General features: G+C 36.2%; 1 protein-coding gene across 1 annotated transcript in view; it reads right to left on the bottom strand.

Annotated features, from left to right (window-relative positions):
• The window catches only part of paplna (papilin a, proteoglycan-like sulfated glycoprotein), a 31383-nt gene continuing 20767 nt past the window's right edge, over nt 1-10616 (bottom strand). The window contains exons 19-29 of the mRNA XM_046854943.1: nt 10301-10385; nt 10102-10207; nt 9492-9864; nt 6452-6610; nt 5141-5268; nt 4882-4936; nt 4647-4793; nt 3111-3238; nt 2912-3020; nt 2612-2775; nt 1-598 (exon numbers count right to left, since the gene is read on the bottom strand). Of these exons, the coding sequence (XP_046710899.1) occupies nt 426-598; nt 2612-2775; nt 2912-3020; nt 3111-3238; nt 4647-4793; nt 4882-4936; nt 5141-5268; nt 6452-6610; nt 9492-9864; nt 10102-10207; nt 10301-10385 (1627 nt within the window). The 3' untranslated portion in view covers nt 1-425. The remainder of the gene's footprint in view (nt 599-2611; nt 2776-2911; nt 3021-3110; nt 3239-4646; nt 4794-4881; nt 4937-5140; nt 5269-6451; nt 6611-9491; nt 9865-10101; nt 10208-10300; nt 10386-10616) is intronic.

The raw sequence follows: 10616 nt of genomic DNA, 5'->3' as shown, positions 1-10616 counted from the left end.
TATTAATGTGTCTGTGTTTATTACCCTTTATGCAGTTTCGCTTACAAAATACCAGGATTGAGACAATACATTAAAAGTACATTACACACATCATTACACAGTATGTTAAAAAAAATAAAAGCACAGTCAATCATTATAAATAAATGGCATATGTAATAAAAAAATATTTATAATAACATAAATGTTTGTCAGCCATAAGATGAACTCAAATATTCCTCTGCTTTTACAATACATTAAATGTGCACATGCCGAAGTGGCTCTCTGTAGTTCTTGGAGCAGAATGCTTCTGTCTCGTACTGTCACTGATTTCTGAAAAGTCAGTTCCTCGAAATAGATGTAGGATATAAAGACAAAGCTGCTGAGGGACGGTCCATCTGGGCCATATGCAGAAAAGACCTAACAGTCCGGATGATAAGGCGAGACGATTAGCCGTGTCTCCCAGGCCTGCCCTTTCCAATTGAGTAGTTGTAACAGCTGGCACAACAGAAGCTGGAATAGTACTTGTGTCCACACAGGCGTGCACTGACTATCAGCAAACAGTTAGCTGATTCGGGCTCATCCACGCAGTCAGGAGGCAGAATTTGATCTCCATAATTATCTGCAGAAAAAAATATAACAGTTTAGTAATTCATCTAATTGTTGCAGTTATAAAAGTATTTTACCATCCAAATGACTAAATTCGCTCCTAGTTGGATGTACTGGGAACGTGTTACAGATAATGATTGGATGTACTGGGAACGTGTTACAGATAATGATTGGATGTACTGGGAACGTGTTACAGATAATGATTGGATGTACTGGAAACGTGTTACAGATAATGATTGGATGTACTGGGAACGTGTTACAGATAATGATTGGATGTACTGGGAACGTGTTACAGATAATGATTGGATGTACTGGAAACGTGTTACAGATAATGATTGGATGTACTGGGAACGGTTACAGATAATGATTGGATGTACTGGAAACGTGTTACAGATAATGATTGGATGTACTGGGAACGTGTTACAGATAATGATTGGATGTACTGGGAACGTGTTACAGATAATGATTGGATGTACTGGGAACGTGTTACAGATAATGATTGGATGAATGATTGTATACGTAATTTAAAAGCACCGTAAATTATAAAGATGTCCTGAAATCTCTGTTAGTGGATGTAAAAAAGTTTGTGGTTCATTTACCGTTTATTAACAATGCATAAATTATCTTGAAGAATTACGGCACAGACAACAGATTCGTATAGAATATAGAATAAACAGCTGTCCAACCCGGTGGTCGCAACCGCCACTAGATGTCGCTAAAGATTTTCGAGGTGTCGCCAAGCGCACTCTTGATTATTTTTTCTTATTAAGGAATTTATTTCCTTCATAACAGTACAATAAATAATTATTGTTGTGTATAAAATGAAATCGTGTTTTAACTGATAAGTTTTTAGTTTTTAGAATGCAACACAAAAAATACAATAAAATATTCATTCTCTGATTAAATGATATTCATGTTAATAGATTTTAATTTGCTCCTGTTGTTTGTTCATCATTTAAAATGCAGAACCTGAAAAGAAACTCTGTCCTCGTAAAACCCTTTCATGTTGTTACACGTTTTTAAGGTAATAACTGAAATGGATTGATTTGTTTGATGTTTACATCAACAGATTACAGATTTACAATAAGAGATTACAATGTGCAACGTTCTATGACCCCTTGAGAGGAACAAAAAATTGCGAGGTTTTGACTCTCCTTTTGATGGTTCCTTTTTCAAGGGGAATTGTACATGTACTGTGCTGTAAACTTAACAAAAATTGTGAATTACTTATCATAAATGTTTTATTTACTACTTTAAATAAATATTATATTAATAAAATAGTTTTTGATGTAATTTATTAGTACAAACTCAAAATTTTTCCCCAAACTTTCGAGCTACTTGCAGCTTCTCAAAAACGATCATATTTTTTTCGAGGGTTACTCTCAGTCCGGTTCCAAATGAAAAGTCACAAACTATGGAGGTCAAGGCGTGAGTGTCAAGGTCGCGAGTATCGAGGTTTTATTCTATACGCTTGATTGACTTGCATTGTGTTTAGAAACTAAAAAATCACTATACTGTACATGTCTGCAGTTTTCATAAACTCCTATTTTCTGTGAGTTATAAAGGAATAAAAGGAATAAAAATAAATGAATAAAAAAATTACAAAAAATAAAAGGTTTAATGCCTTTCTTATAGTTGCATTCTAATAAGAAAATTGTATTCTGTGTATTAACTTTTAATTGAATTATTTTTATTATATAATAGTTACCATTATATAATAAATTAAATATAATAATTAATATAATGGCAATGTAATAACATTACACCATACAATTTGTATTTTATTATTTTCTTTTACTATAGATTTGTTTATAATTGAGAACAAGTAGTTGCTATGTTTTAAAAAGAAAATACATTTACACCATTTGGCAGACGTCCTTATAATTCTATCATTTATACATCAGCGTAGTTGAAGGTTAGGGTCCATCTCAAGGGCCCAGCAGCAACAGCTGGGATTTAAACTCACAACCTTTTGATCAGAAGCCCAACATTCTCATCACTGAACCAAATTTTCCTTCCCAAATACCTTTTATTACTCGAATCTCAGCAGTGGCGCTGACAGCGTGTGTCCCAGAGTAGGCATTACAGGTATACGAGCCCTCATCCACAGGCTTCACATTATATATAGTCATTGTACCATCTGCTGACACCTGCACCCGCTGCCCATCAGGTCTCACTGGCACACCGTTCCTGCAAAGTAACAACAACGAAAAGCAATTACATACAGCAATAATACTTTTAAAATCAACATTTTCAACTAAAAGCACTAGTCAGCACATTCCTAAGGCACATAGAAAAGCTTTAATCTCAAGAGAAATACTCAAACCTGGACCAAGCTATGTTGACACTGTCTCCGGATGCTACACACGGGAGCCGAACCACACTGCCCTGAGATGCCTGAATGTCACTGGGAGCTATGGTGATCTTCAGGTCTCCTAGAGGCATAGAGCACAGAAACACAGCTGTGTCTGTCACACTGTACAGACTGTACACACGTTACAACAGGATGATTTCAAATTACAAACCCGAGACTTTGAGCTGGATTTGCAGTTGCTCCTGTTGCTGAGTGCTTGAGGCTGTGCAGGTATAGACTCCTGAATCATCAGATGTGAGGTTGTTAATCACCAGGGTGCCATCAGAGTGCTGAGAGTGCCTGTAATAGCAGATGAACATTAAACAGGAGATTGGAAGCATAAAACACATGCATATACACAAAATCGTGTATATTAATTAAAAAGCCAAATTGTAAACAGCTGCGAAACAACTATTATAACTGTGGCTTAGTTTCTTCAAATTGTAATTTTGATTAATAATAACGATCTTACAGCTATTACCATTTTAGTGTGGTGACATTTTCTTTACAAATGATCAATACATTATTTTGATTTATAACAGAGTTCTATTAAATTCTCCAATCTGATTGGTCATTCTTTAATTAATTAACAATATTTTGCATTGTTAAGTTGTTATAAAAATGTGCAATTGTAGGAAAAAACTAAGATTTTCTGTGATAAAAGTAAAGCTTCACATGAGGCCATGCCATTGTAATTTCTTATAACAGCACACATCTTACTGTATTATTCCTAACCTATAAAGCACAGAAGAATCTCAGCTTGTATCTGTTCCTGAAAGGTACATACGCACACTGCAGTCTAAATTATAATGAAATAATTTACTGTCAGGAGACAGGCAGGTCTGCCTCCTGCCATCACTAGTGAAAGTCAGATAGCCACCAGGAACATTGCAAGATTAACTTCTGCCACTAGAGGATGATAGAGAGCATCTTCTTGTTTTTAATCACTCGCAATCAGCTCCACCTGTGTGTTGGCCTATTTAAAATGAGTGCTCGAATCATCCAGTGCTCAGTTTTGAATCAATTATGCTTTATGCTGTTGGTTTAATTCCCACTAAGCTGCCACTGCTGGACCCTTGAGCAAGGTCCTCACCCCTCAACTGGTCAGTTTTAAGTCGCACTGAAAAAGGGTGTCTGCCAAATGCCATAAATGTAAATATAAGAATCTCCTGAGTACATCTTGGTAATTTATCTGGCTTCTGTAGCCATATTTTAAGAAGCTTATAGTCTAAGTATATGCAGCTGTATATAAAAAATATATTATAGTCTCAGCCCAAGTGTTTTTTTGTCCCAAGCTTTCAGTCATTCCTAACGAGTTTTGTCTTCCTCTGGTCTATCCCTGTCTCTGTGGGTGTCTCGCTGTTTTAAGATCTCGCCAGTGTAGACCTGGGTTCACACCCTGCACGAAATAACTTCGCCATTACAAATGAGCCCACCCAAAAGTACCTGGGCTCTGGTTATTGACCCTGGATAAGTTCACTGGACAAAGATCTCGGTAAAAAATTAACACAAAGAGTGACCTCATCAACAACTCAATTCCATTACAAAATAACGCAAGATAATTGCTTCCAGTTGTAATCTAAATCTTATAGTTTCAGTAACAGTGATGGCAGGAGTTTCAGTCTGATTGTTTATGTGGTAAGCCGGGTGTACAGACAAAATACTCTTACAGTATAAGAGAGTACGTTTTTACTTCTTCTGTACATACCTGAGTGTGTTGAGAACAGCTCCATTTTTCGTCCACTGTATGATGACTGAATTAGCAGCTGAAGTAGGGAGAACGGTGCAGTGTAGCCTGGCAATATGACCTGCACGTGAATTTACCAGTGTAGCGCCTGATCGGTCAATACTGAACCTAAAATAAATTTGAAAAAAATATATATATAAAGGAGTGTCTTAGTGTATTCATGCATGTAAATGTGTTTATGTTTAATACCAAATACCTGGGAGGGAAAATAAAATCAGCAGAATCTGGTCTACTGTCCCCATCTTTGGGCTCTACAACCACAGAAAGCATGTTGTATAAATTATTTAGTGCACTGTGTATGTACATGCATCCTATTAAACAATGTATTAGAAAAAAAAATATATTATATATAAAATAATATATATAGAAGAGAAAGAGTGTTAGATTAGTTATTTCTCCCAATTTCAGTTAAACAGAAACTTCCTCAATATGAAAGAATAGCAGGTGGGATTTACCTGAGACAGACAGATAGATGTAGCGGTGATCTCTCTCTCGGTCTCGTGTGGCCACACACAGCAGCCAGCCCGAGTCGTTAATCCTGACAGGGCCCATTAAAAGTGAGCCATTTGGCTGCTGTATACGCCTGTATGTTTTTAAAAAAGATAGTCACCATGGGAAGGCAATAGGAATATAAGATTCAGCAGGATGTAGGTAACCTTAATTATCAATTCTCACATTAAGGTTGCCAGGTTTTTCAAATTTTAAACTAAAAATAGTTTTGATGGTGCTTAAAACAAGCTCATATCTGTTAGTCACTAACTACCTTTATAAGAGTGCATTGTGGGTCCAAGTGCTGCTTACACAACATTTGTTCTCATATTTCCATGAAGTCATTTTAGTTTTATTTTCTCTTTCCGTATACGTCAATTTACCTACATATAAATTCCACTTTCTCATCTTGTATTTTATGTTTATTAAATCCTAGGTCGTATACTGGTTTCCTTGTTTGTTGTCATCACATATATGGCTTGTGAGGATACACAATGTTACCTCACCTACATCTATTTTTCCACCCGCATGAAACTAATATAACAGAAGGTAACTTGTCAGGTTATAAAGGCATATCCTGAAGATGTTCCTGCTTTTCTGACCGCTTTTCTGACAAAGCAGTGGCATAAGAGAAAAAAATGTCTCCTAACGCCATCACGTCAAGAATAACACAATGTCCGTATAAGTTACTACAGTAAATTGCAACACAAATTATAACCTATTGGAACAAGGACATTAAAATAAAACTGGCTTATTATAATTAATATATTGGAAATATAATAACATTACACCATACCATTTTTTACAGCTGTAAATACTATCAGAACTGCTATTATATAAAATGAATGAATCAATCCGACAAATAAGAAATTGAGAATCAGTGGATTCAAATCTTTCATCAGTCACCGACGAGGTCAATTTCTTTACATAAGATCTAATTTATTGTAAATACAAAAAAAAAAACCTTAGAAATGCTCAGGGGTTGCTTGAAAACGAAAAAATTCACCTTTGATAATAAACCATAAACTTCTAATGAACTCGCGAACACTGTCATAATTTCTACATATATTCCCAATGCCTAAATATGTGTTGATTAGTTTCAGAGTACAATAAACAAATACACAATTATGTTTAATAAATTGTTCTACTTGTAATTGTATTAATTAATCTTTATATTATAAACCAGATACACAAGTCTAACAGGGAATAAAACATGATTAGTTATGAACAGAACTAATATTTTTGATGTGTAATAAAATAATTAATGCTGTACTAACCTGGAGGGGTCAAGAAGAACACCATCTTTTCTCCACTCGACTGTCACAGTAGAAGATGGAGGCGGGTTCACCTTGCAGGGCAACACCACCCACTGGCCCACTATACCCTCCACCGTAGATGGATCCGACTTGTCTATACTCACACCCACAGCAGGCCAACTGAAGCAGGGGAGGCCACAAGAGAACGAAAAAAAGAAGACGAAGGAAAAAGAGGCAAGACAGAAATTTGACAGGAAAGACATGCAGGAAGAAAAAGAGACAGAAAAAGAGAGAGAGAACGGGAGAATTTTTACTTTATGCTGTACTATTGGCCACAAAATGGCATGTCCAAAAAGCCACCAAAGTAAGCATAAAGATCAGCCTTGTCCTGGTTACAGCCATAGAAACTCTTCTGTTTCCGTCTAAAGAGCAGACGTCCTTTAGACTACCCAGGACAGAAGTTGCTATATGCCTCAGCCAGGGCTGTCATGCATTTAATTCTGTTCAGATCACTCCAATGAGTTTAGAATCGCAAGCTATATACAGAGCATATGAGTCCAGGCAGTATATGTTTGCCTAATGCTGCAGAAGGCTGACCATCACCAAAGTGTGTCTTGTTAATTGCACCAAATGGCATCCTTTTATGAGCCCATGCTGTCAACATAATTACAACACTGCAACTTAAATCTGAATTTCTTATTACAACAGTGGCTCATTTTACAACAATAATTTCTCTGAGGGTAATTTTACAATTTACAATAGAATCAAATCTATTTTACAATAATTATTAGTATTTACCACATTCTAGATTCGGTTGAGTTGCATGCCTATAGTGTGTAATTAACCAGTATGAATCAGCAAATGAGAGGTTTGTCTTAATTGAAAGCAATTCTGATCCCAAACATTTTTCTTGCATGATATTGGCTTGAGAAACAGTATGTAAGCCCAACACCACTGGCTAACAGTCTGAAGTAATAAATGAAGTAATGTCATCCTGAAATGTATATTCCTATCTGCTCAATCCAATACTAAAAAAAAACATAAATGACAAAATGAATAGTATCACCCATTCAAAAGAGCAAATTAAAAAGCATATTAAAATAGTCTTCATTTTCATACACACAATTTAATTATTTACACAATTAAATTAAATACAAACTAATAGTATGGCATTGAGGAATAATGCCAGTTGAAGATATATTGTTTATTCAAACTTGCAATAATTAATGTAATATAATTACAACTGAGATTTTCAATGTAATAGTATTGGCCTATTGTTTATTTCAGTGCTAACTATCTTACTACTTACACTTTTTCATATTATTGTAGACTTTACTGTTTTGTTGTCTAAATATTTTTGACAGCAAAGAAAATTAATATAAACTGCAATTTTAAAAAAAGTCTTTACTTTCTCTTCATGGATTTTTTTTATCTTTTAGAACCTCGTTTGTGTTGAAGTTTATAAGGTTTTCAAAAAAAGCATCTTTAAAAATAGTCTTTGATGCTTTTCGCTTTTTTATCTGGCAACCATGGTAGAGTGAATACAGCCCAAAATATAAAACATATATTAGTCTACAGGTAATGGGCAAAAAACAAGTTGCTGTGAGAAACATAAATGTATCTGAGGTAAGCAGAAGTCAGCAGTAAGGGTGGGGCAAAATTGTCCGGTTGTCACAAATACTACCCCTTTGAAATATAATTGCCAGTGTGGATCAGGTTTTTATTCCACAAATCTACTCTCACTTTTGAAGTCTGCAAGTGTATTCATATTGCCCCACACCTAGAACACACACACCTGGGAGAAACACAAACAGATCCAGCAACGGTGGGGCATCACAGCAGTCTCCTTTATTGGATGCACTGAATGACATCAGTAAAAACAGAGGCCGTTGAATACACCACACGTACACAGTATTGTCAAAGACAGAAGAAGATGGAGAGAGAGAATTCAACAGGACTAAACTGCTAGGCTAACACTAACACACTAAACACAAACTTAAGTGCAAATTTGGAGGAATGGGCAAAAATCTACAAAAGAAGAAATGCACCAGTCCCAGAAAGCTCCAAATGTCCAACAGGGCTGCAGTGATTATAGGCAGCATCTTCTGTGCAAATTAGGTGTGCAGAGCCAGTGAGCAAATGTGTTGGGTGTGTTGACCATGATAAAGTTGTGTACAAATGTAAGCGGGCCTATAAGCCATCCCTATGATGTACTATATGTAAAAAAAAAACACTTGCACCAAAGCTGCAATGAAATAACTATATACAGTTTGTATTAATGTGTGATCTTTTTGAGAAACAAGTTCAGTGTTTACACATGCAGGAATTTATTTTGTGAACATCGATGCAGAAAATGGTTGATATTCATTCAAATTCTTTTTTAAAAATGATTTACATGTAGGTGTTTTTTTTATTATTATTTCTAATAATAAATTAATCACTGATATTTTAACATTTTACCTTTTTTTCTCAAGAAATGTTTCTTTCTTCCAGGTGAACCTCAAGAACAGGGTCAGCACCGTTTACACGGTCTATTTAATTAATTAATTGACATGAAGTCTTAATGACCTGATTTCAATTCGTAGCCACAATTTGGTCATTATATTTAGTGAAAATAATTTTTTTATTATAATTTGGTAAGACAGAATTACTCTACATCCACCAAACCAGGCTGTAAAAAAATTGACAGGACATTACTGAAAATTGGGAATTGCATATTTAAAAATATTGCAGGTACATTTTTTGACTAAAATGAGCTAGAGAATGCTAACAAAAAATTAGTGTAATTGGCTTACACCTAACCAAGTTAATAATATATTTGTTTTACACTACTAAATTTGTAAAAAAATATTGAATTAATAGCTATGATAAGGGTGACTCTGCAGCGCACAGTACATTCTGGGATTGTGTGTAAATCCTGTGTATTGTGCTCTTAATATCCAAACTGGACATAAGTATTAATATTTGTGTAGGAAAAAGGACCAGATTGTGTGAATGTGTCTGGTGTGTGTGTGTGTATGTGGCCACCTCTGAGAGCAGAGAGCAGTGTCAGGCTCCTCAGATTGGTACACAGGGCATTGTGTGGTTAAAGGGCTCCTGCACAGCACTCTTACCTGTTATTAGGGCTGCTAGACTGCACGTCTCTGGTGCTGGCCTGCGCCCCGCCGACTGCACCCAATGATGACGGGAATGCCGAGACGTGTTGGCACCTGGCCAGATTTGGCGCGTGACGGTGCTGTATGATGTGGTGACGGGCCTATGGTTTTGGCATGTCTGCTGGCACTCCTCTATAGTGGCAAAGTTGTTGCTGTTGCCATGGCAGCCACCGTACCAGAAGTGTACGCAGCGGGACGAGGCAGGGTCATAGTAATATCGAGCAGTCCATTCATCACACAATCCAACCGCCTGGGGCAGATCACATGGAGGACGCTGAGCTGGAGACACAGAAACACATAATCAGTGCATCTTTCTTAGCATTTGTTAATTTTGAAAATGTGCTTACAGTATTGGCATATTTTGTTTATTATTGATCACTTTTAGTATGTATAAAAGTGATAATATAAAGTATAATAAATATAAAAGTATAATATGTAATATGTATTTATGTTTAAAGGAGTCTATATTTTACAAAAATGAATCAAAGTGCCACATCCTGTATGTTTGTAACTAACCCCTGCCAGGTGAAATAGGGCAGCCCTCTCCGTTAGTACCCCGAGCTGAGGCCACTCCATCAAAGCAACAGCCGTATTTGGACCTGCTGCAGACCTCTTGTTCTGTCTGAGGAGACAAAAGAAAGAGACAGAATAGCATCAAGAAAAGATAGAGACCATGTTTATACAGAATAATCCATTAACAATAGCAAACACTCACAGTGGGGACAGAGGGAACGTATTCTGGACAACCCTCTTTATTGGGTCCATGTGCCTGAGTCACACTGTCCTGACAACAGCCATACCTGAAAGATGTGAAATATATACAGCGCAGGAGGAAATCACAAACAGGAATGCATATGAGATATATTAAAAAGGTAAAAACTCTACAATTAATCAAATGATTAAATATTTGCAAGGTTCCTCCCAACACTGCTGTAGAAGTGTGTTCAGTTTTAGGTTCGCCCTTCTGTCCAGTTGAATCCAAACAGCTCTGAGTTTAGGGTTCTCTTCTATTACAGTAGTTCTAATACAGC

The sequence above is a fragment of the Silurus meridionalis genome, chromosome 8, assembly GCF_014805685.1.
Source record: "Silurus meridionalis isolate SWU-2019-XX chromosome 8, ASM1480568v1, whole genome shotgun sequence".
NCBI lineage: Eukaryota > Metazoa > Chordata > Actinopteri > Siluriformes > Siluridae > Silurus > Silurus meridionalis.
Note: the sequence above shows the minus strand (reverse complement) of the source record. Positions and strands in the feature narration are given on the sequence as shown.